At 40.9% G+C, this 27,049-nt stretch overlaps 1 protein-coding gene across 11 annotated transcripts in view; it reads left to right on the forward strand.

The window, feature by feature from the left end:
• The window catches only part of znf536 (zinc finger protein 536), a 180,244-nt gene that overhangs the window by 76,317 nt on the left and 76,878 nt on the right, over positions 1-27,049 (forward strand). For 10 of the 11 annotated variants that reach the window (XM_042728138.1, XM_042728145.1, XM_042728149.1 and 7 more), the window contains one exon: positions 11,273-13,524. In XM_042728138.1, coding sequence (XP_042584072.1) covers positions 11,273-13,524 — 2,252 coding nt within the window. Of the gene's footprint in view, positions 1-7,401; positions 7,628-11,272; positions 13,525-27,049 lie in introns of those variants that run through there. The other variant, XM_042728148.1, reaches the window with a different exon arrangement.

Here is a 27,049-nt window from a genome sequence, read left to right on the forward strand (position 1 = left end):
TGCAGCAGATTTGATTATAATACAACCCTTACAAGGCAGAGAACGACAGAAAAAATAAAGAGGGACTAAAATATGAGCATGGAGGGAATTAAGAGGGAAGTGGATAGCACACACCTGGGTTTGGAGGAGGGGTAGAGATTGCATCGGCTGGCTGCTGTGCTATCACATTACCGCGATCCAGCCCCTGTGTTTGTGAGAGCGAGCGGGGAGGAGAGGGACCTCGCCAAATCAGCATGCAAATAACGCCACATTGTTAACTTAATCAGATGCAGGAGAGAAAATATGGAGAGGGGAGAGGAAGGGAGGAGGGATGGAGGGAAGGCAAGATCGAGGGGAGGGGGCTGCACAAACAAGAGTCAGGGTCTTCTGAAATGGCGGAGAGTGAAAGATTAAACCTCTCTACCGATGGGGATGATGTTTACGGGGTGCCGGTGTCAGGTCCCGTAAGGGGTTAAGGGTGCGCGTGTGTGTGTGTCTGTGTGTGTTAAGCAGAATACAGCGATGATGGAGGCCTCTTCTCAGAGATATATGAAGTGTTTCTGACAGGCAGAGCTCAGTGATTGGCTTCATCACAGCCAATCAAGTGAAAGAGACCTGATGATCTACAGTATGTCCGTGTTAGGCAACCTAGTGTAACAGGTGTCACAATGGTTACTAGGACTGTTTATCGACACATTTGTTTCCAGATTCATTCAATTCTGACTCACAAGTGTTCAATTTAAGTCAGTTACAGTTTTGGATTAGGTTTGATTCTAATCAGATTGATTTTGGTATAGTTGAGTTACGGTGTATATATTATTTTTTTTTGTACAAATGAAAGAAATTCTGACTCAGCTATTGCTGTAAATTATGCAGGAAAACTTCTAAATCTGTACTTTTATGGAAATATACATTTTAAAAATTAATAACAGTACCCAAACATGCTGCAGTTCAATTGCAATTTATTAAGATGTTATAATCAACATAGAAAATAAAGCTATAAAGAATAAAGTAAACTTTAAATGTATTTTTGGTTAAAATTATTATAAAATAATTAAAAATCATTGAATATAGAAAATATGTCTGCCTATTTTTTTTCATAGTAGGATAAATTTCATTAATATTGTTTTTTTCCTTCTCATAATATCAGTACATTTATGTCTGTTTTAATGTAAACCAGCTGTATAACTGCAATATAAACCTCCCATCTTATCACCCGGCTGCTGTGTAGCTTCTGACAGCCAAATTACGCATAGAGGTCACGACCTCCCCGGCAACGCTCATACGGAGATCAGCACGCGAGGCATGCTGGCGAGCGATGGTAACACATACAACATGTTAACATGGCAGCTCGAACCAAACCAAAACAGATGAAGGCAGGAATATGTGTAATCCCTCCCCACACGAACGAAAGAGCCACGTGCCCACCTCGCATCCCTCGGGACTGAGAGATACCAGGAGGTCGTTTTTCACTAAAACATCCTTGGTTTTATGAACTTATCTTTCCTTTCTCTCCCTTTGCGTGCCTCCTCTCCCGCTGACTGCGGGTCACCGTGGCAGCCCCCCCTGAAAGAGGATGAATGTGTTATCATGTTCAAGGTCACAGAGGGCAACAAGGAGGATAAGAATGTGTTGAGCTGGCCAGGGGAAGAAGAACGGGGGACTGAGTGAGGAGACGTGTGGAATCTGGTGTGCTGGCCAACCTAAACCTCTCTCAAACCGTGCCCCTGTCTCTTCCCCATCAGTTAAGCTCCAATGCCCAAATGCCGCAGGTGGAGCTTCAGCTGACAGGCTATGATCTCCAGGTCAAGTGGGCTTGGCTTTGACCCCGTGCAGTGGTACCATGTATTTGGAAACTTGTTCTCAGGCTTTTGTTCCTGCTAGTACAGTGGATTGTTTAAATGTAGGGAATGTGAGAAAACTGGTGTTTAAACCAGTGGTTAATCATTTTGAGGTGCTATGATTGAAAAAGCAAACATACAAACAAAAATTATAAAGCTTTTAACATTTTCTAAAAGAACTATATATATATGTAGTATAGTGTGGGTCATGAGTTCTCTTCGATGTCATTATTGGAACCATTCCTCTTGAAAATAACTGCGATTAAAATGTGAAATGATTAGGTAATGATGAGGTTTTCCAAACACTTCCCCAGCTGTGATTTGTCAGAAACATCAATAGTCCCAAACTTGCTATTGGTTGAGTCAGTGTTGCTGTGTCATGCTGGTCATGAAGGTTTAAAACAACTCAACAGCAGTGTTTTGATAGCGTTTACACTTTTAGGGGATATCAGCCTACTAATGCTCTACTCATAGATGGCTCTGCGTATTTTTATTATTTATTTATTCATTTATTCATAACATTGAAAAAATCGCACACTTGATCTTTAAGTTCTGCTCAGTGCGTTACCCTAAATGGGTCCTTGAAACATCAAGTATAAAATGTTAATTTGCATGGAAAAATATCTGTTAAGCTACAGACTGTGCAACACCTGCTTATTTTTGTTGCTTTTCTGCATAAAAAGAAACAGTGAATGTAGCTTTTTTGTTGCATGAATCAAACCCTTTTTTTCATATATATATATACAGTATATAAACAAAAGCCTTTGAGGTTTGACCAGCTCTGCTTTGGTCGTTTAATCAGAGTTGTGTGACAGCGTAACGTTGGCATGGAGGTAAACGTTTTCTGCCCGGCTTGTGGTCGAGCAGCGTTTTTCTCTCTCTCTGTCTCTGATCCTGCTGGGATCTGTGGCCTCACCATTTCCGATAAAGCCTGATAAATAAACATGTGCCCTGATCTCCCTGAGGTCCTCCACCCTCTCTCCAGAGTCCACCCATTCCACACACACTTCCTCCCGTCACAATTAGCCCACAATAAAACACACTTTTCTCTTAATAAAGAGAGGCTTTTTAACATACTCTCACCCACCACGGTCTTCCTCTTCTGCTCAGCAGTGATGAGCGACCGTGGAAAGAAGAAACACAGCTTTAGTAGGCCTATCTCGTCTTACCATTCCCAGTCAAACAATAGTGCAGAAGACAAAAGAATTACAAATAAAACGAAGTAAAAGAAAAAAAAACCTAAATATTTTAACATATACAAAGAGTCATGAGCATTTCCAGTCAACTCTGACTTCCTGATGGCTTTGATAAGATCAGTGGCTTTCTTAAACAGGATGTGAGAGGGCTGCTTTTTAAAAACATGTGCTATGGACAGAGAACGCTTGCGTAACCGTACGTCTCCACATAGACTTTCTCACAAAAGTGAAACTTTCTCTCAGTATAGCTCAGGGAGTCTATCAAAAGGACAGAATAAAGAAGATTTAACATCAGCCATATTAAAAAGACATGCAGCGGTTCAATATTTAAAAAGCCCATTTACTGCGACAAAAGTGCTATTTCATTCAAGAGCATATGGCTACGGTACCTGTTTATATTCTTATCGCCTTTTCTTTCTGTGTGTGGGGGGAAAAGGAGACAAAAAAGGAGATATTTTCAAAAGACATTGAAGAATCATTCAATTAACAGCGGCATGATGTAAAATAATTACTTGACTTGCCTCCCTTAATGAGTATCTCTAATTAGCCATACATTTGTTTTGTGAAAACTCCAAACTACAGGCTGCGGTTGTGAAGAGCTGGTAAGTATGTTGAAGTAGCGGCAGATTTTTCTCTCCTGTACTGTCTGTCTTACGTTGAGCACAATTCGGGACCGATGTATGCACACATGCAGCATTAAAAACACACTGAGTCACATCTCCCTCTCTCTCTCTCTTTTCTCCTTTTTCTCTTTTATTTTAATTAGCCATGCAACAATTAAAAGATTCACAAACTAAATTGAACCTTGTCTCCCTCTCCTCTCGACTCGATTTCAGCACCTGTCAAAACAACACCCCTTGTTGGAGTCATTATGCAAAACTCATACGCACAAAACCAGCATGTGTGAGAAGAAAAGCAACAGCAATTATTTCTGATATTCACTTATTTGGGGGTTACATTGACATTTAAGTTTTCCACAAAGGTAATCTTTGTTCGGCGCGGCTGAGAGGTAGAGAGGGTGTCGAGAGAAAACAGACTGTCACCTTCAGACAGTCAAATAAGTGATTGTGATACAACTTCATATCGCATTTACCCAGGTCCTCTTTGGCGTCCTTAAAGGGATAGTTCACCTCCAAGTTATGACTTTTTTTCTTCTGTAAAACACAGAAGATATTTTGAAAAATGTCTTTTGTCCACACATTAAAAAGCAAACAGTGCAGCTTTGATCATGCAGAACGTTCTTCAACATGTATTGTGTGTGTGTGTGTGTGTGCGTGTTCTACAGAAAGCATACAGGTTTGGAACGACATGAAGGGGAGTAAATGATGACATAATTTACATTTCTGGGTCAGCTATCTCTTTAAAAGTTCAGAGCTTGATACAACACAACAGTGGCAGTTTTGGTGGAGGGGTGTAGCGCTCAGTCCTAACAATGGAGGCCTGATTTTTTTTTTTTTTTTTTTTTTTTTTTACGATTTCAAGTAGTATCCGTCAGCATTGTCCCAGAGTTGCTGTCCTGAGCAGAAGGAAAGATGATGTAAGGTTTGGATGATGGCCCTTTTGCCCATCGCCACACTGCGTTCATTGTTTTTCGGCTTTCTGTGCTGAGGTGTAGTCATGCGTGACGGTTGGTTTGAACACGACTCGCTCGGCCTTGCCACGAAGACACATCCCTGTGTTTCTGATGGGACTGCCAAAAGATCTTCAGGTCAGACAAGGTTAAATGATTCTTTTTCAGCCTTTAGTGTCTGCCAGTATTCAATAGCACAATTGAAATTTCTCCATAGTTGTGGGCGGAAACCACAAGGGAAATTTTTAGAGATGAATCGCCACGTGTTGACCTTTAGTGAAGTATGTTTTACGCTACTTTAGTCTTCATCGCCGGTCACTTGACTTTGCTTCTTTCTTTGTTTGCGAGCGAGGTGAACAGTGTAGCACTTTTCTTTGTAGCTATCCCACTTTTTATGCACAGACCCCCTCTAGCCCACCTCTACAATTTAACAAATGCTCACAGTTATCCATCTTTTTTCCCCTCTCACAGTCTGAGATCTACAGGCAGGAGGCTTGACACGCTGTGACTACCATTGTACCTCTCTCGCACACACATACACGCACATACAGAGCACATCTGCTGGTCTTCGGGATAATGCTGCACATGTTTAACATAAAGGGAGGCTTTGAGCTTCAGGCCGGCTCTGGATGATGATGAGGATGAGGATGCAGCAGGCCAGGACAATGAACTGTGGGAATTCTTTGGTCTCCCACTGATCTTCCCTCCCCTGGCATCCCAACAAGCCTGTCAGACACACAGGATAAAAGCAGCAGCATTTTTCTCTCTGCTCATCCTTTCAAGGGCTCATACTGATCTGTAGAGATGAGCTGAAAGCTGAACTACCTGTTGAAATGTTCTCTTAAGACGCTCTCAATGACATATTGTGCGAGACAGACACCGGCAGAGACTGAGAGAGTTCTGTGGGCTGAGTTAACAGAAGGGAGCTGTGTAGAGAGGAAGGCGATGCGACCTGTGTGTATTTGTAACTGTAACAATTTGTCTGTGGTGGCTTCTCAACCTATGAACTAGGTATAATTAGGTCACTTACTGTCTAACCACAGATAAGAAAACAACCTGCATCATGCAGCGAGCCGTTTGCTGGATGAGAATGAGTTCGTCCTTTCAGGCTGCGTGCGTTTCTTCTGTTTGATTCAGTTTCGGTCTTGTGCTGGGAACCTTTGCTTAATGCCTCATTACAGCCACTAATAATCCAGTTCAGTCAAAGAGCATTGGGAGGAAGAAAAACAAGCCACATTTTATTGGATTAATTAGAACTATTCTGAAGACCACCTGCAACAGACTAAACACGGGCAGAGAAAGAGAGAGAGAGAAGGACAGATCGGACCTCGCTGATAAACGTGCAATGATTTTAACTATCACTTTCAGTTTATGATTTTGTTGTTGTGCATTTCTGGCCATATTCCCATAGGTGCATAGCATGCAGTGCTGTTTCCATCCATTAAATATGCAGCATATGGCAGCCATTTGCAAACACCAAAGAGTTCATTCTTTTTTGTTTTATACGGGGGCCGCTAATGATTCGGGGGAAATAAAAATGACTTTTGCACTTTCTGTAAATAATGATTGATTTATCAATAACGATGACCTCTTTCATAATTAATTAATCAGGTGCTGCATAGTAATTAGTCTATGGATTTTGGTCGATAAAGCTTCACAATAACAGAGCAGCTAATGGCCTCGCGATCTATATTTTTATTTTCATTTCAACTCGTGAATACTTTGACTTCAGTTTGAGTTACTTGCCACTGCCTTCTCCCCCCTCGAAAACACCGTTTTCTGTAAATGTACACATACTTTTTCCCAAACAAGGATGCAGAAGGACACCAAAATTATGTTATATCAAGATGCAAAGCCCGAAAGAGCCAGATCTGCTCTGTGTTATTTGATTTAGGGCTTGAACATGCTGTGTAATCTAGAACATTTAAGGATTAGATGGGTTTTATGTCCTCTTTGAGGTTAGCTGTACACTTAAAAACTCTTTGTTCAGAGTCCACTCAAGGCTAAAGTTTACTTGTGTATGCATGTGTGTGTGTGTGTGTGTGTGTGTGTGTGTGTGTGTGCGTGTGTGTGTGTGTGTGTGTTTTATATGGAACCTTGATTCTGCCCTACATGTTGATTTGTGAGAAGCCACTAGAGGACCAGCTCAAGGACGCGAACGCGCACAGGTACCTCAAGTTTAATGTAATATTTTGTCGCTGCAGAGGCCTTAATTTAGTTGTGTTCACCTTGACGTTCCAAAATCAAAGCTTGGCCCTCCCGAAAGCTATCTAACTGCCAGATAATGCAAAACATATTCATGCACTTTGCAATTCTAACTGCAGGCTCTATCAGAAACCACAATCAGTTCAAATATCTTAGATGCACCTTTGTTTAATGTCAGTGCATCACATTTGCCACTTGAATCACAAAGTGCACTGGAGTGTTTGCATTTCTCATGGTGATATATAGATCATGCTATATGGTCATAACATGTGATGCTAAAGCATAAATAGACTGTGTGCTCTCTGGTGTTGAAACAATGGCCCAGCTTGACAAAGCAAAGATAAGAAGAGAAGGACAGCATTCCGATGTTGCCATGTGCACCCTCTAATTAAGATGTGGTTTGCAGAGCTTGCAAAAGGAACAGAATGTGATGTAAAGTGAGGTAAAGATAAGACATAAATCCGGTTGTTTTGCCATGTTGCTTGAAAGGCTCAGTATTAACCACAGACTGTAAAACTGCATGCCACTGGGCCCTGTGTGACAGTGCACTAAAGGAAGTCTCAGTGGCTTTTCAAGAGACACGGCGGCGGTGCACGCGTTAATTAGAGCACGCTGCTGCTGTTACACTACGTGTGACAGGTAGTATCAGGCCGCTGAGACTCGATCGTTTCGTCTAGTTCCTGACTAACCTAGCTGCCCCAGCTGAAGAGAGCAAGTGAGAGAGGGAGAGAGGAGGGGGAAGAGGGAGACGGGGGTCTGGGACAAGGAGCCACCACCGTGTTTGCTGTCAGGCCTACATGCTGTGGGCCACGACTCAATGGCACTGATCCAAATAGGTGAGGCATTAGCATTTCTAACAGAGGAAGGATAGGCACTGAAACTTTGCAGGGCATCCTACAAATGCAGATAACAGAGACGTGCATTGCTGAAGAAATGTATTGAGAGGCAGAACGCTGAAACCTTAAATGTGCTGTAGATGTACGAAGTGGAGTGTTTAAAATTTGTTTCTAGGTATAGCTATAAATGAGCAACCACATGAAAACATGAAGAAGCGAATTGTGCATAGGATTTTTTTTTACGATTTCTTCTGAATTAAAATGACAGTGTGTGCATTTTGACAAAATGCCCCCCCACATTCCACACCCGCCCCCACCCCAAATGTGCTTGCTGCTTTGCAAATTTGGTTCAGAGGCATTTTCAGATATGCATTAAGCATGGCAATGTTTAAGAGCAGATGTATTTAGATTTTAATGACTTTGTTTCGTTTGAGATAAGGCTTTTGGCTTGGAGTTTCTGCTAATTATACTGTGGAAAATATGCACTTTACTGATAATTGTTCCGTAGTGATGCCTCTCTTAAAGTATTCCCAGTATCAAATTTATTTATTAATGTATTCATTTCTTAATTTATTTATAGATGCTCTTTAAAATATTGCAGACTGTGTGTGTTATTGTTTGTGGGTGTATTTCTGTCAGGCTTTTTCGTTAAACTTAATACTTGCCTCTGCAGAAGTGAATGTTTGTGTGTGTGTGTGTGTGTGTGTGAGTGTGTGAGTGTGAGTGTGTGACACCTCTTTAACCATATGAAATGTCCTTTTTAATCAGAAAAAAAAAATGAAATGACTTGGGAGCAAGGAAGGCATATTAATGCACTTAATTTGCATACAGTCGTCAGGCGAGGCTATGTTCAAAAACAAACTGGATTCGTCAGTTCATTTCACATTGTTCCTTTGTCTATCTGCCTTTGTTATATGGTAAAGATAAAGAAGGAAATCAAATTGAAGAAAAGGGCAAGCAGTTATCTCTCCAAATGAGCAACTGCTCATCATGCCTCGTTTAAATCATAGATTTCTATTGCAGAAGGCATGCTAGCCACATTCAAAAAGGGCCTCGTCTGATATCTGCCAGGATTTGCTGCGATGTCGACAAAAGCAATTTGAACAACTCGCTACCCAAAGAAACACCAAAGTCATAAGGCGTCGCACTAAACCCAAACATCAACCAGGACTTTTAGGACTTTGTCTGAGGACCGTTGCTTTAATTAGATGACCTGGCAGAGCGAACCGTCCATGATTTATATTTGTTTTGCATTTACTCCTGTATTACATTTTGCTGAATATCAGAAATCCTCACAGAACTGCTTAGCCACATATAATTTGCAGTGCACGTGCTTACACGCGTGAGTGTGTTTATAACACACCCAGTCTTTAAATACATAATACACCTACAGTGTATTGTTCGAATACAGATTCCAGCCTTTTTTTTCTTTTAAATTCCTCAGAGTTATAGCTCTGGACAAAAGAGGAATGGCATTCAGCAGCAGCCCACAGTGTGTTTAGCAGCGACTGGAAGTGGCCTCAGTGTTTTTATTCATGTTGGAGAGATAAGACTTCAACCGACATGGCGTAGGAAGAGCAAATAGCTAAAGAACAGGCGGCCCTTATTAGAGTTCTTATGAGAGCATCAGCAAATATGTGCTCCAAGCCCACTGCCTTCTACAGCAGACTGTGTGTGTGTGTGCTGGTTTTTTAGCCTTTGTGTATTTTTCTCCAGAAATGCGCTTTTTTGTACCAGCCCAGTAGGTTCCTTCAACTGGTTGTCGGAATTGCTACTGCTTGTCAACAAAGAAATCAGTTATTTGTTTTCCTGTGCAATGGGTCATGTGAAAACCATGTACAGGAGCTGTCATACTGCCATGAGAAAAAGTGAAATATAATGTGTCAGCAGCCCAGGTGCTGAGTCATTAGGTAGTCCCTCTCTAATAAGTAAACTGGGTCAATCTGCACCATTTAAAAGGTTTATTAATGACCAAAGGATGTAGGTTCCTGGCCCAGAACACGTTACCCTTCCTCAGGCGATGAATGTGTGAGAGACAAACCAGCATGTGTTTCCAAATAATGTGGAGAGAAGAGAAAGCTCTCATCTCCATTATTCTGAACGCAGTTTCCTGAACACCTGCTCTTGCCATTGTCTTTGTTAAAATGACCACAGTGCATTTATTTCACATTCATAATCATGTGTTAAAGCACATAGCCACCGCTACCAGGCAGCATACTAATCAGCTTAATGAGATATTATAAAATATTTTGTTGACCAAAGCAAAATTCACTTTATTGTTTCTGAAGCTTGACCCTGTAAGTTGCAGGGGAATGCAGCAACATCATTATCCTTACTTAAGATGGTGAGTAGCATGCTAAATAAGCACAAGCTATCCAGATGACAGCAGACACTGTTCATGTATTCGTTTTAGGCTGACGGTTCATTGGGCCACTCTGTGGCCATTTTAAATGACTGGGAAGCCTCTGATACTTTGGGAACCCTTTCAATAACGCCAACTGTTGTTTTCTTCTCATCGGAAGCCATACAAGAGTGAGAGAACAGAGAGAGGGGGAAAAAAAGAAGGTGAACACAAAATGATTTGCATCAAACGTAATGTGCCTCTTAATGGAAAATTACGCCAAGACAAGTGTCGCAGCAGTGAGATAAGGGCTTGTGTTTACTGGAGTAACCCCTTGGTTTTAAGTGCTATTGTTAATATCATAATTGTAGTATTGCGGCGGCTTCATGACAATACCATTGCTCCGTTTCATTAAGGCGTGTAATTGGAGGGATTCTGATAGGATGGGACCAAGTAGCTTAATTATGCGGCGCCTTGCCGTGTTTACTGGGTAATTATTGCCTCCAAAATTGTGTTACTGTTTGAGAAAAAGTTCTGAGAGTTGCAGCTTCTCTCCCCAAGTGTGAGAGTACATGTAGTACTTCATAAATCAGAGGGAGATGAACTCACTCTTTTTTTTCTTCACACTTGTCACTGAAGTGCAGTCATCGTTGTTAACCATTTCCTCACACCATATTCAGACTGCTGACACACAAAGGGGTACTCAAGAATGAACTGAATTAACTGCCGTATGGTGTGATTTCCTTTGCCAGACAATGCAGTATATAATCGGAGATGTAGATCCACACAAAAGACTATATCTACTGTTTTGTTTCCACCCCTTCACCCACTTCTGCAAAAAATGAAACACCTTTGTGTTTGTGCTAATGCCTAACACAGACTTGACGCTGTGATGCTATTTAACTTGGAAATATGACCTTCACCACACTATACAGTATTTCTAAAGGTCTAAGAGAAAAGGTCTTTATTTTTCATGAAATCTGAGAGCAGAGTGGGTGTTCTTCACGAACAGTTCTCAGACAATGGTGAAGTTAAGATAAGTCTGCTGTGACCTGTTCTGTTCAAATTGTTGCACGTTTATTCCTATTGTGGATGTTTGTTACGATGTACGTGACGTTCCGCGTATCATTTTACTTTTATTGATATATTGTGCAGTATTTCCTGTTGATTGTGCACAGTGATAATACAATAAGATTACTAGTGATGACTTAAGGCTATAAGGAGGTGTGTGTTGACTGCATACCTGCTGTTCTATGCTTTTGAATAGTCTACTTAATGCCTGTTTTGTGTCTTTTGTCCTTTAGGATGGAGGACTCTAGTTTGTGCCTTGGTGTATCCTCGGTGGTCCCGGATGCTGACACCCATCTCAGCAATGCAGTACTTAATGGCCGCTACCCAATCAGTCAGAAACTTCATCAGCTGACTGCTCAGCTGGGTCATGCCTTTCCTGAATTACAGAGTCGCCAACAGATCCCAGAGGAAAAGGCAGCAACCCCGCTGGATGAGAAAACCCACGCTGCCTTAGCTAGTCAGCCAATCAGCAGTCAGATGGCCTTACTGGCCAACCAACTTAACCGTGACATGGATGTGGGTGCCCTGAGTGGTCTCAATGGCCGTGTTGATTTGCAGCAATTTCTCAATGGGCAGAACTTGGGAATCATGTCCCAGATGAACGACATAGAAGATGATGCCCGCAAGAACCGCAAATACCCCTGTCCGCTATGTGGCAAGCGCTTCCGCTTCAACAGCATCCTGTCTCTTCATATGCGTACTCACACTGGAGAGAAGCCCTTCAAATGCCCCTATTGTGACCACAGAGCTGCTCAAAAGGGTAACTTGAAGATCCACCTTCGCACCCATAAGCTGGGAAATCTTGGTAAGGGCCGTGGTCGCGTACGTGAGGAAAACAGGCTGCTTCATGAACTTGAAGAGAGGGCCATTCTACGTGATAAGCAAATGAGGAACAGCTTGCTGCAACCCTCTCAACCTCTTCCACCCCACTTGGGTATCCAGGGTCACAACCAGCAACAGCCTAGCTCTGCCTGTGGCCTGCTCACTCCAACCAGTATTGGTGGCTCGCCTGATGGACTGAGCCAGCCGTCTGCTTCACCTAAGCCTGCGGGTACCAACCTGCAAGATGAGCAACCCCTTAACCCAGCCCAAGGATTTCGGTGCACTTTTTGCAAGGGTAAATTTAAGAAGCGTGAGGAGCTAGAGCGCCACATTCGCATTCTCCACAAGCCCTACAAGTGTACCCTGTGTGAATTTGCTGCTTCCCAGGAGGAGGACCTCATCTCCCATGTGGAGAAAACCCACATCACAGCTGAATCAGCCCAGGGACAAGGCACAGGAGCTGGCAATGGAGAGAAGCCCAACAATGAATTTCGCTGTGAGGTTTGTGGCCAGGTTTTCAGTCAAGCTTGGTTTCTGAAAGGCCACATGCGGAAACACAAAGACTCCTTCGAGCATTGCTGCCAGATCTGTGGACGCCGTTTCAAGGAGCCCTGGTTCCTTAAGAATCACATGAAGGTGCATCTCAACAAGCTGGCTATCAAGAGCAAGCCCCCTGTTGGTGGAGGAGCTGGTGAAGATGGACCCTCTGTGAACAGCATGAGCAGCCTGGCTCAAGAAGCCCATGCCAATCTGTATTCACGTTACATTTCATGTCTACGAAGTGGCTTCCTCACACCTGACAAGCAAAGCCTGGCTGAACAGCAGCACCAGATGCTGGCCAAGGCTGGTATAGCTATGAAGGAGAAGGAGATGCTTGGAAAGCTCCTGGGCCCAATGGCCAGCATGGGCCATGGCTTAGGGGAAAATGAAAAGCGCTCACTCTTGGGTTGCCTGAACCTGGTGCCCCCTCTGAAGTCAAGCTGTATGGAGCGCTTGCAAGCCGCAGCTAAGGTGGCAGAGATGGACCCCCTGAACAGCTATCAAGCCTGGCAAATCATGGCACGTGGAATGGCTATGGAACGCTCCTTCATGCCAAAAGAGCAGCACCATGAGGGGCATGGACAAGAAGATGAACTTGCCAGTGCAGCTGGGATTGTTCACTTTGGGAAAGACAAGCTTGATCACCCAACCTTAGGCTCTAGTGATGGTTCCAAGCAGAAGCAACACCCTGATGTCCTTCATGGAGTGAAGACAAGTGGAGGCATGATGCCCTTGAAAGATGAGGGTATAAGCTTTGATAGCCACCGTGAGTTCTTGCCTCACCATGGGGGTCTGGGCCTGGGCCAAGGGCTTGAGTACAGCCTGGCTGGCCTGAAAGAGAAAGCCACTGAATGTCCCGACTGCGGCAGAGTTTTTAGAACCTACCACCAGATGGTGGTCCACTCCCGGGTACACAGCAAGGACCGTCGAACCCTAGAGGACAGCTCCCAGCATGGTCTTGATGAAAGGCGTGGCTCAGCTAGCGACCCTGAATCTCAGTCCATCAGCCGATCCACCACCCCAGGCTCCTCCAATGTGACAGAGGAAAGTGGTGCTGGAGGCGGACACTCCCAAACGGGCAGTGTGCAGGATGACAGTCCCCACCCTTCTTCTCCATCTTCAGGTAAGAAAAGTATCAGTCAACTTGAGTGACTTAAAAGCAAATCTAGGAATTAAGTTTATATATATATATATATATATATATATATATATATATATATATATATATATAAAGCCCATATCATTGAACATACTGTATATATTTAAATGCCTTAATGCTTTTTGGTCAACTTTCTGTCATAACAGTAATAAAACTTGTGTGATGCTCACAGGATTCAGTTATGTTAAATCAGTACATTTAAATAGCAATTATCTAATGGAAGCTTTCCAAAGTAGCAGAATTACAACCCTAACAGAGCAATTTCACAGTGGGTAAGAACAACTGAGGAAGAACCTGTGGGATGCAAATTGGTGTGATGACCATATCAAGGGTTTTAGATCCATACATAGTTTATTGAGACACTGATCCTCAAGCCTCAGCACGATGCCTATATTCTCTGCATAAAGGAAATGCTAAGGTATTTCAGAATATGTGACAGTTGGCCTTTTAAAGCTTTCAAAGTTAACTTTCGACTTTAGAGATAGCTAACAATAGACAGCTTATGCAGTAAAGCCACCACTGAAACCAATGAAAAGGAAATGAATGCAGTTTTGCTCTAGTATTCTTCACAGTTAGTCCTTTCAGTTTACAGAAAATGGCTGATTGTGATGTTGCTGTTAGGTGGTGGGTAGGTGATCAAATGCCCTAGCAATGTAGCAATGCTAACGTAAATTTGAGCAGCACATTCGGTGCATAATTTTGACAAGTAATGTCACTGTTCAAATCAAACACCCTTAGGATTAGTTAGTGTCTATATTTACTGTGAACTTAAACTAATTCATTAATGAGGTTTCCGTACTTTGGCTATCCTTTGGCATCCATTAAATTCTCTGTTAACTATGAACTATATAAAGACAACATCCATATTTCATTCTCACAATGGAAAGCCTATGTGGATGTACGGACATGTTATGAGTGATTAAAACATCCTGCTGCAAGGGAGAGGGACAGCAGACCCCGCCCCATCTGTGGAACTCAGAGCTTTTGAGATAAAATGTATGTTTAGTGGGATTAAGTGAAGCTGCAGCTAATGATTACAGAAGTTTTAAAGGTAACTTTCTCATTCCTTGGGGTGGTACACCACTGTTAAGCAGCCTGGCTGTTAATTAGGTCACGTCTATGTGAAAATCAGTTAGCTTAAGCTAAACAAGACACTAATTAAAGATATACATATAAAGCAGGTCAAAAAAATGAACTTCATTTGCTGGGTAAAATGTGCTTTTAAGTCATCAAAAAAAAGAAAAAAAAAAAACATGGAAAAAAGTGGCTTAGCTTAAGGCTCTAAGCAACTTAATTTCAACAGCAAAGAAGAAATTGTTTATTTATTCCTAGTCCTTATCACCCTCATGTAGTGAGATGAGTTTGAACATGCAGTGGGCTATGTTTATTTTAATCTAAGGAATAATAACAGACAACCCCCACCCCAATTAGGAATTAATGAAAATGAGAAGAAGATAAAACCTATTTTCTTTACAGAGACTATTAAACCTAAACACTCCTCAACAGAAAGGAGGGTATGTTACGGAAGTAATTATCCAGTGAATTTTAATGCAGGAAGTTTTCTTTCGTTTGCATCTCTCTTACTACTACTTTGAGATTTAGCTCATGACATTTTACAAACTCTTCTCAAGCTTTTGTTAGATTGGCAGGGTATTTGGAATTAAAGTGATTAGTGTTTAATAATAAAAATGTTAAGCACTAACTGAATCATGGGACAGAGAATGAAAATACAATTTATTTATTGATTCTTTGGCAGTCTCATAGCTTTTATTGCACATAAGTAGACCAGTTTTAATAAACACAAATCTGAAAAATTGGTTATGTGATGTTTTGCCAATGTCACAATTACTTATTTTTTCTCTCTCTCTTTTACCATCTTACTATTTGCATGCTCTTTTGCTATAATCTATTCTCTCTCTTTCTGTCTGAGGTTTCCTCCAGCTTGTCTGATAGCATTTATGGACATTTTTGAAAACTGTTATTATTTTAAAAATGCATAAATAATATAATATAATATAATATAATATAATATTATAATATAATATAATATAATATAATATAATATAAAATAAAATAAAATATAAAATATTTATTAATACATTTACAGATTCTCTGTGTGGCCATATGTTTTGGATAATTTCATCTTGCTGAAAGATTAACTCTCAACCAAGTATTTTTAGCAGGCTGAAACAGGTTCCCTTGCAGAATTTCCCGATATTGTGGCCCATCCTCTGCTACTTATATTTTAACAAGACACTCAATGCCTACAGCAGTTTCACAGCATGATGCTACCGCTACCGTACTTCACTAGTTATGGTGTTTTTGAGGTGTGGGCAGTGTTACATTCATGCCTCACATATTGTTTTACATTTTTTGGCTGGAAATCTTGGCAAAGTCCAAACATCCTCTCACATGATTCTTGAGTCTGACTTCTTTTTTGCCCCCCTCCCAGAGGTAGCTGAGCTCGTAAAGTGAGTGATTGTTGAACCTACAGTATAATCAGTTTACAGCTTCTGAACTTTGTGGCCTAAAACTCTGTAGCTCTGTAGATTCCATTCCGGTTTGCACAGTTTTCTAGCATCTGGGTGTTTTGATGTCAATTTTCTCATAATTGTACTTGTAATGCCCACTATATAGTCCTACACATTTTTTATTTTATTTTTTTTTCATATATATTCCCACTCCCTCCTTCCCTCCCCCCTCTTCCCTGTGCGTGTGAGGTAGTGTCAAGGTAGAGTGTGATCACCAGCTGAAATCCCACGTCGCTGCCCAGCTCAGTTGGAGCAGGCAGGGAGCTCTCACTGTGCAGCAGGCATAATGCCAGCCCCCCCTCTTGTCTTGAGATTGACCTTCAGGTCTCTTTGCTTGCAAGCACAGGGAGGTGCGTGTGTTTATGGGGGAATGATGCCATAGTAAGGGGCAGGCTGTTTGGCAGATTCTCTGACAGACTTATTTGAAAGTATGCATGCATATGCTCAGGGGGCTGTGCTTTCAGTCTATGACACAAAACATGTACTTTACAAACCCTTACAAACTAAAGGTGTGATGTACAGGGAAAGAAGTGTTGCACTGTCTGTTTACCTACTGGTGCTTTAATGTTTAATGCAGCATATCTTTATTAGCCCAGCATTTGTTTAAATATTTCTTTTCTCATCAAGATGGTTTCATTTCTTTTAATTAGCAAGGATAAACCATGCAAATATATATATATAGTATGTGTGTTTTTTGTTTTCATTTTTGGGGGGAGGAAGGGTGTATGTTTATGTAATATGCAACAGGATGTGGCATGTCATACCTCTGTTTTACTTTTAATATCTTGCACGTTCCTCTAACCCAAAGAGAACAGACTTCCTTTATCATGTGTTGATTTTATTTCCTTTTTTCTTTACCCTGTCTTAAACGTACGGCAGATTCATCTGCCGTCTCCCTTCAGCAAGCTCACCCAACCTCTAAACCATCTACCCACTGCAATTTTGAGTTAAACTTGAATTACAGTAATCAACAATAACATCTCAACTGTGAAAGAAGGTCGACACAATCGCTTTTGTCTTTGACACTGCACTTGTTTAAACACAGAGAGAGACAGATAAAAAAGGGAAAAAAAAGTTGCCTCAGAAATGTCCTTTAAAGGCCTTTCTCCTCTCCTCTCAATAATCAACCTTAATATGCTTCTTGTGCAATAGAATTTCCAGCCTCTGTACATCTCTTCCACCTCTTTCCTTCTCTCTCTCTCTCTCTCTCTCTCTCTCTCTTTTTAGTTTATTACATTTTTCCCTATTCTCTTTTATTTCTTATTACCATTACAAGATTGGCTTGACTGAGGAGGGGATCTATTGTTATTTCAGATTCCGCAGTCTGAATTGGGCTTCATAAACAAGGGGGGTTCATTCCTGATAGTGTTTCTGAATTCATTATTGTGGGACTTTGACTGACAGCTGAGAGAGAGAGAGAGAGAGAGAGAGAGAGAGAGAGAGAGAGAGAGAGAGAGAGAGAAGGAAGTCTTTAAAATAAGCATACAATGAATGGCAAAACACATCACACACACACACACGCACACACACCATATATATAGATTAAATGTTACATAGCTTGACACTGAATATGGTCTGATGGTAAAACAAATACTACACTGCTATACTAATACTGAAACTACAAACTGAAACGGTGTTGTAAAACATACAAGTTTTATTTACTACTTCAAAAAGCATTATGTTACGGTGTGTATTTATAAAGTTAGTATACTGACATTTCTCATATCTGGCCCTATGTGGCACCTATGGTTGCTTATAAAGGATCATATTCCTACCTTGTTTTTATTTCAAGGCATTCTTGAACACGATTCATGTACTATTAACTTGAGAAAACCAAGTGAAAAAGCATTTTGTCTTTCTACTGCCGGATCTCTGTTGCTTAAGGCTTCAAACCTGCCTTGTCTTTTTCCTCCAGTTGAGAATCCCCCATGTCTAAATATTGTTAAGAGGAAGAGCATTTTAACATGGCAAGGATTATCAGTATATCCCCAGGTCTTTACATCTTGCCGCTGTTTTGGGCGAAACACTTGCTCCATACAAATTGAAATTGGATTTGCCAATGGATGCCTTAGGTTATAAAGCATGGATATTCATCTAATTACACAATTACAAATTGGTGTAATTACATATGCAGACTTGCTGTACAATGAAATTGTGGTGTAATTAAAGTCGAAATAACCCAAACTGCTATGCAAAATGCACGACTATCCACAGAGACGCAGACCTGTTCATCCTTTCTGACCTATGGCATCAGTTTCATTCAGATGTTTATTGCGTTACTTGTTCAGTTTAGAGAAGGAGAAATTATGCTGCTCAAGTTCGGTCGAATTTAGTTTTTAGTTCGCAAACTTATGTATGTTTGAGTGGTCAGGAACTCATTATATTTGAGATTGTACTTCTAAATGTCCACACATCTGATCTGAAGCCTGTTGTGACTGAAAATAAGTTGAAATGACATGAAATGAAGCTTTTATGAGACAAAAAGAGTATTCCTTATCATTAACGGCATCTCTATCATATTCTCTCTGTCCTCCTCCTCCTACTCTCTCTTTCTCTGTCTTTAATTTTCTCTTTTGCTCTCCCAAATCTTTAAAATGAGGACAGACTACATTTCTCTCTCAAGTGCTAATTAGGAACTGTAGACCTTGGAAGAATTATGTCAGTGTTTATTCCTATCATTCACCTTCATTAAAGTTCGCGCCCTCTGCCCTCTCACCCAGCATGCATTTCTCTCTCACACTTTTTTTTTTTTCCACACTTCTCTTATTTTGTTTAAATGTTGCATTCAGTCTTCCTATGCATATTCTGCAGCTCAGTGTTCTTTCTCTTAAATCTGTCATCTCTTTTTGAAGTGTAATAATTAAAAAAAATGTCATGGTGTGTGAGAAAAATGTTATTATACTGCTTTATTTCAGTACAGTGGGTCAGGACTCTGGCGTCTTTAAATGATAAAAGTTCTATTCAGCGTGTTAATTGTCAGTGTGCTCTGTTGATTGACGTGTCTTAGATAAATGTAGACTTAGTATTTTTGTGCACGCTTGAACAATAAAAGGGCAATTTATTTCCCTTTAGCAGCAGCTCATTTGATTTCTCTGTTTCGCATGCTCACTTTTTCTCTCTTTCCCTTGTTATACTCTGGCTTGCCTTTTCTTGCCTTTTTCCTCCCTTTCTCTCAATTTGTAAATATTACACATAGTGGGAATTAGCATTGCTTTTTTTCAACTATATTTAAAATTCCAGTTGTATTCCGAAGTGTATATGAAAGAGCTTCCGTGAGTGTCGTCTCTCTGTGCTCACCGTACCCCGTGAGGCTATCAACGGGCAGTCCTTATGAAACATTTATCAGTCTGTTTTATGTCTTAATGATCCTGTTAGGATTCCCCGCTTGGTTATGGAGACAACGGCGAGCTATGTACTGCTCGGAGAAAGAGAGAAAGAAAAGAAGAGAGAGGGAGAGAGAGAGAGAGAGGGTGCATAAGCCGCATGCAGTATACCAGATTTTAATTCCGTGTCTTTGCCAAAACATTGCTTACCTTTGCATACAAGCCTCTTTGGCAGGGCCGTGCTTTTTCATCAGTCTCTTCATTTTCTGTTTTATGTTTTTATAATTAAAACATAATATTTATCTTTCCCCAACAGAAGGCTGTCGTACTGTGGGGAGGCAGAGAGTTTGAATATTAATATTTTAAATGCATCAATACGACGTCTTTCAGCCGACTGGAAAGGTGTCTTCACTTTAAATGAGATAATGAGGTCTTGTATACTATTAAATGTACTTGTTAGAGAAAAAAAAAAGAGCAATCTTGACTGAGGCATATGAAAATATCATCATCAGGCTGCTGAGGAAAACAGGAAGGAAAAAAAATCACTTTTCATTTCTTAAATTGAAGAGTTTTGAATTAGTACGCACTAAAGTAGATGCGAAGTGTCATTATTGACAATCACATTCTTTACTGGAGAAAACAAAAAGTTTTTTTTTTTTTTCTGAAAGGTTGCATGGTGCTGCGGTTTTTGTGAGCGGAGGGCGACAGCTGTCTTACTCTGTCAGAGCTGAATTCCTCTGGAATGAAACCGCCTCTCTCTCTCTCTCTCTCTGTTTCTCTCTCTCAAACCAGTGCATACAAATGGCATATCTGGGTGGGAGGGCGCTTTGTTTGAACAAGTTAACTTTGGCATGATTGGGGTGCCTCCCGTGTGAAAGAGCAAGTGAATACATTGACCTTTGTCTCATTAAATATGGAGGACCAGCCATATGATACCATGACAGAAGAATCCTCCTCCTCCATTTGCCTCCCCTTCTTGCTGTCTCACTCTCTCTTTCTCTCGTTTATCCGTCTTTCTCTCGCACAGTTGCGTAAACACAAGTTACAGAGGTGTAAAGCAGGAACATTATGTAGATTAAAGGCAGTATTTAGAGAGAAAGACACATGTGTCAAAGTCCCAGCCATGCTGTGGTGGGATGGGGGGGGGGGCTTTACGGGCATTCATCATGCACTGATGAGTATCTCTCCCCTCGTCTTTCCCTCTCTCCCTCCTAACCCCATTGACAGGCCACATAAAAAAGCCTTTGTGTCAACATCACGGCACTGACATGAGGCAGATAATGACATGAAAAGTTTGCCTCTTCTTCTCCGCACCCCCCATCTTCATTTTAGCGATAGTTATCTTCTAATCAAAGGCGAAAGAAGGGTAAAAAAAAAAAAAAGAAAACTGGCAAAAAAAAAGTCCATGGATTAAGATCTTCATTTTCTCTCTTTTTCTTTCTTTCTTTTTCTTTTTTTTTAGCCTGTGCATTCCAATTGTTCTTAAAATATTTGGCAATGTCAATTAGTAAGTGAGCAGAGCTAGCTGATGAACACAATTTTCCACTAGACTGAGCACCCTATTGTTGTGGAGCGAGGAGCAGATTTCTGAGGTCATTATCATTCCCCGTTAGCCTGGCCCAGCTGCTCCTCTCGGCTTCAGCCAAACTCCACACCACGGCTCTGGTAGCAGGCAGCAACAGGGGGCCTGGAGAGAGAGAGAGAGAGAGAGATGGAGGGAAAGAAGGGAGGGCTGGCATGAGAGAGAAAGAGAGAGGTAACATGCTAAAGAAAAAGTGTGGCTGCGATGAAACGCAGGGATGGTTGGGAGGGCCGAGACGAGCAAATGATGGTCAGATCACGCTAATAAAGCCTAAAGAGAAAGATTGAAAGAGACAGCTACGCCACACGATGAAATTAGAGAGGAAGAAACAGGGATAAAGAACAAGAGAGCGAGGGGATGGAGAAACAGAAGGAAAGAAACACGGCGCTTGGAGGGAATTAAAAAATCAGTCATACGCTTCTTGGAGCCGAACGCCGAACGCTGAGATTATGAAGGCAAAAGATTGGGATGGTAATGCAACTCGGGGAAATAAAGATCCAGAATGACATACTGCTCTGGTTGGGCAAACCTCTCCCCCAACAGACCCCTGTACTGGCAGGCAGGGGCAAGAGAGAGCAGCCCCAGCGAAGCCGTCCTGTCTGCTGTAGAGTAACTACAGTGAGAGAGAGATGAACACATGGTGGAAGTGAGGCAGGGGTGAAAATGAATGCAGTTCTAAATGAGTGAAAACACTGTATGTGTTATGAGGAAGGAAAGCTCATGAATGTCTAAAATAATGAAAGTGAACGAGGGAGTGTAGAGGGTATATGTGAAAGAAACGCGAAAACAACGGAGGAAAAACGGGACTGAAAAATGGGAGGAAATATACATCACACTTGTATATGTAATAATAATAAGTTTTTTTTTTTATTATTATTATTGCATCTGACTGTAGTATATCAGTTTCCTCTCTTTTTCTTGCTCTCTGAAAAACTTTAGTTCTCATTGTTGTTCACATTCCATTAGGACGTGTGCGGATTGCATCATGCTGTTTGCATACTCTTCCGCCAGGTTATTAAAGCAAAGCCAAATTACTTAAAGGATGTATTTGATGGAGTTAAAACAAATTAACTTATTATAGTACTTCAGTGCTAAATTACAAAATATCTAGAGAGATTTTGCAAAAAAAAAAAAAAAAAAGTCGGACAGTGACTTGACTAGCGGTTGTTCAGGAAGATTGATGTATCTGACATTACAGGGTCAAAATAAAAAATAAAAATTCCAAGACATGCATTTCTAAAATGGATATGGTGAATTTCATCTTTAAGCAACAGTCAAACTGTTGAATTTTTTTTCCCCTACTGTCTGCTAAAAAAGTGTTTTTTTAAGGTAACCTAGAAAATTAGCTTCATGTGGTTACATGTAAATTAAGTCAAAAATGTAATTTAAACTGTCTACATCATACTGACAAATTAGGTTTCACTAACAATGGTATTTTTTTATTATTATTAGATTTGTTTATACACTGTAAAAATGAAATTGTGCCATAATTACCTTAAAGTGACATTTTTATTTGATCTAACCCTTAAAAATGACTTGTTATAATATAATAATTAGGTATTTTTTATTGTTTGTTTGTTTTTTTAACACCTCTCCTGTCTTTATTCTCAAGTAAAGTTTGAATGAATGTGGAACTGACTATGAATGAAGGACTAAATGAAGTATTTTCTATGTTTAGCACTCTTCTAGAAAAAGCACAGGTTTGGGACTCTTCTTAACCAACACCAATATGCCACAACCACCTGGACTACTTGACAGCAGCCAATCTGTGCCTTCTTGTTGTCTAGTGAAGGATTTTCCCCTCGATTCTGCAGTGTTCATCCCACATTTTTAGATACTTAATGTTCCAGAGTAGTTTAGTTTAGTTTCTCACAAACTAAAGCAGGCCACCACATTGTTTTGTGACCGCTGACAGTGACAATAAGTGGCACTTTGAAGATGACTACCTCCTGTTCATAGTGAGCGGTTCGTGATTAATAAGAGGTGAGTTATTTGATCTGGAGTGGAGGGCACTGTGGCATCTTCACTGGAGTATGTCTATGCTTTACCCCTCTCCATTCTCACAGGAGAGGGCTGACAAGCTCCCCCAAAGGAGGGACATTTGACTCATCAGCATGGTGGAGCTATCCATTTCCTTCCACACAGAGACACTTGAATCATCACCACCCTTCCCAAAAAAAAAAACACCATTGCATTCGCTCTTTAATCTAGCAATTCAGATGTCTACGTAGAGCTTCTCTATCGTGTGAAATTCGATGTTCTACCAGCTGCCTTTTATTCTGCATTGATTAAAACAGCAAAAGAGGAGATGAAGTGTTTTATTCATTCTCTTCAAAACATCCTCATACCTGCATCATTGTTTCCAAAGGAAGCTTTTTTCAGATGATGAAAGCCCCTTTGACTCAAAGAAAAAGAAGAGAAAAAATATAAAAAAGCAGCTCTCTCACTTTTGTACTTGCCAGGTGTACGTTTTAATGTGCTCCCAGAAGCATTTTCACTCCTCCCCGTTCTCTTGGCACACCATCTCCCTCTTGCCCCTTTCTCACACTCGCCGTCTATACGTCTTATCCTCCCCTCACCTACCTGTAGAAAGTTTGCGTTAGTTGCGCGGCACGGCATCAAAGCATTGCTCTCAGCTTGCAGCTGCCAAGCTCCTCGTCCCCTGTTAGCAGGCATCCAGCTGTCAGGCGCAGAGAGGGGGAAAAGAGGGAGGAAATCTCTCACCAGCCATATGGTACCCGGCTCTGCCGCAGCCTCGCCGCTCCACGGGCAAATGGCAAACTCATAGATCTCATCAACACTCCTAATATCCAGCTTGGAGATGGAGAATATTAGCCTTTTCACCCTCCTCCATCTAGACCCGACTTGGTCGAGGAGCGGGTTCGCGGTTAGTGTGAACTGCCGCTTCCTCTTCGCTGGCCGAAAGGGGAGAGCACGTTTCTGGAAGGCATTTAAGAATGGATGCTTGCCATGCACTGTGACTTGATTTGTGATAGCTCGCATCGTGGGTCTCGCGCAAAGCGCAGCTGAACGAAAATCCCTAAACAGGTTGTGGTGTTTGAAAAATGGTGCGAAAAGCAGACACATTAAAGATTCCGCGTGACTGACCCTCGAGAGTTCGGCTTCCGCGTTTGGTCTATTAGCAGGATGCTACGTCTACTCTCCTAATCCTAACAGGCCTGAGATATCAGACTCCGCTGTCTTGCCGTAAGTGGTGCCTTATGGCAGCGCAAGCTGCAGCGAAGCACTGGAATTATGGGTACATTACTGCGTAAGGCTGAAAACACTGTCAAAAGCGGCGCGGATGAATCCCGCATCCTTATGCGTACACCGTTTCGGAGTTTAGCCTTGAGCAGAAGGTACATAGAGTAATTGGTGCTGTTAGAGAATGTGTCTGTGAATTTCACTATTAATGGATTTTAATTGACGGTGAAAGGAGGGGGTGTCTCTTGCAGAAGGAAAGAGAAATGCAAGAAATGTACACTCGGAAATATTTCTTTATTTCGCTTATTTATTTTATTCCACAACCCAACCTGAAGCGGTCGCCATTAGGAGTGAAAGCTGGGGAGATTAATATGGCGGTTGCAGCATTTTGGAGGGACGGTAACGTTAATGGTCCCACTGGGTTTTTAATGAGTGTTGTGCCCCAAACAAAATGAGCTAATTAGTGTTATCATCCATATATCAGGCCATACGCATACACACTGATCTACGCTCAAACACACACACACACACACACACACACACACACACACACACACACACACACACACACACACACACAGCATCATGCCGCTCCTCCATCATAGGAGAATCTGATCAGGGCTTTGTTGTGCCCTAACATTAAAGGGCACTTCAGTTCAAGAAATGACCCTGTCTTTAGAATCCTTCCCATTTTCTGCAATCACTTGTGATTGAGGTGTAGTTGACTTTTGGAATTATATATAATTTAGATATTATCTTTATTTACCTTTTGTTGCCTTGACTTTTACTACACAGAATGACTCAAATTCACATGTAATGTTTTGACACTCTGATACATACAGCCACAAACTGTAAAATTATAGCTCACACACTGGAAAATACGATCAGGTTTCCTTTTATGTCTCTCAGCGCAAACAGCTTAGATATATGATATTGTTCTTAAAGTGCCTTAAATGTCTAGAGGGATCATTCCTAAAGCTATTAAAAGAGTACAGGAGTGATGAACATATCTGTGAAAGGAGAAAAAAATAAATAAGAAAGAATGTAGGAAAGGACAGAAGGAAATAAAGAAAAGGAATGAGAAAGAAAGGAAGGTAGGTAGAATGGAAGGATGAATGGAAAAGCAATAAAGGAAGAAAATGAAAGGAAGAAAAGGACAGAAAACCGGGAAAAATACATTTGAAATTTGAGAAATAAGAAGGAAGGAAAAAGGAGTGAAGAATAAAGGAAGGAAGGTAGGAGAAAAAGAAGGTGAAGAAGTAAAAAAAAAATAGAAAAAAGGAAGAAAGGAATACAATAAGGAAGAGAAAAAAAGAGCAAGAAAAAAAGAAAAAAAAACAACCAGCAAGAAGGAAAGAAATAAAGGAACCAAAAAAACAAGGGAGGAAAGGAGGAAGAAAGAAAGAAAGACAGAAAGAGAAATAAAGAAAGATAGAAAGAAAGATGGAGGGGAAAGATAAAAAATGAATAAAAGATCAGGAAAGGAAACATTAAGTAAAAGAACAAGGAAGGAAATAGTGAGAAGATAAAAAGTGAGGAAAGAAAAATAAGCAAGGAAAAAGAGGAAAGAATGAAAATGGAAAAAGAATAAGGAAGGAAGGAAGGAAGATGAATAAATAAGAATGCAAGAAAAAACAAATGAATATGACTAAGGAAAAAGAATAAGGAAAAAAGAAAAAGGAAGTAAAAAATAAGAAAAAGGAGGAACGAAGGAAGGAAGGAAATGAAAATGAAAGAACAAGGAAGAAAGAGGGGAAAGAAGAAAAAAGAATGGAAAAGAGAAAGAAAGAATGTTTTGTCAGGGTAGAAGTGTGGCTGGTGTTTGTCATGTCATTTCCTCACATTTGAGCTCTCTTACTGACCTCCACTTTATTTCTCTGGCATTAAGCCTATTATAAAATCAATAAACAATTGTGCCTTTTTCCCCTTTAAATCTTTTTTCTCCTCTGTATATCCTCTGCAATCGGAGAGGAGAAACAGATATCAGACTTTTTTTCTCTCTTTCACAGCTGTGGCGGCAGCAGGTAGCGGCGATGTGACCTGTCTGTGAAAACACACTCAATTTAGTGCACAGGCGTCTTGATCTGTTGTGTCCTGTGTCATTATCCAGTTATGTCCAATCCTGCAGCGCTCCAGTGGCCTGAGGCTAACCTGAGACCCGCTCCCATTATAACCGCATTCAACCATCACACTACTCCCAGCTGCACGTCAGCGTATATCTGCTGTCAAAATCCATCTTTTCATTTTTTGTTTTTGATCAAATCTGCATAAACAATGTGTGTTTTAAAAGGCCTGTTTGTTTGTTTTTTTTGCGATTGATTTGGAATCAGTTTTACACCACAGCGTATGTGCCTCCTTCTCTCTCTACTCCTACTCTGTAGATTAGCACCCTGAGGCAAAGTTATGGAATGATCGAGGGCTTTTTAATTGTCACATTCTCAAAATGTAATAACCCTCCCGATAAAAATCAACAAACACTGAGTTTGACAGCTGATTCATACATTGTGCATCAAAAATAAAAGCCATTTACAGATTTTAATTCCCACTGTCAGTTTAAACCTAAAGTGTCAAGCACAGCGGTAGGGATGACAATGTAAACCGCTTTCATTTCTTCAGCTTAAAAGAACTTTGAAATGAAAATGCCTGTAACAAGGCTACAGTCACATTGTTTTTCTCTCTTTAGCTTTTTTTTCTCTCTTCCTTCCTCTACTTTTTTTTTTTTCTTAGGTCTCGTTCGAGTGCTGGTAATTATGGGTAATCATAAACAGCGGAGCTCCTGCTAATGAGCCTGTGTTGTATGTTGGGTTCATACAGAGCCCCCTCTTCACTGCAACCAGTGTGGGTAGAAG

This window comes from Cyprinus carpio, chromosome B7, assembly GCF_018340385.1.
Source record: "Cyprinus carpio isolate SPL01 chromosome B7, ASM1834038v1, whole genome shotgun sequence".
NCBI lineage: Eukaryota > Metazoa > Chordata > Actinopteri > Cypriniformes > Cyprinidae > Cyprinus > Cyprinus carpio.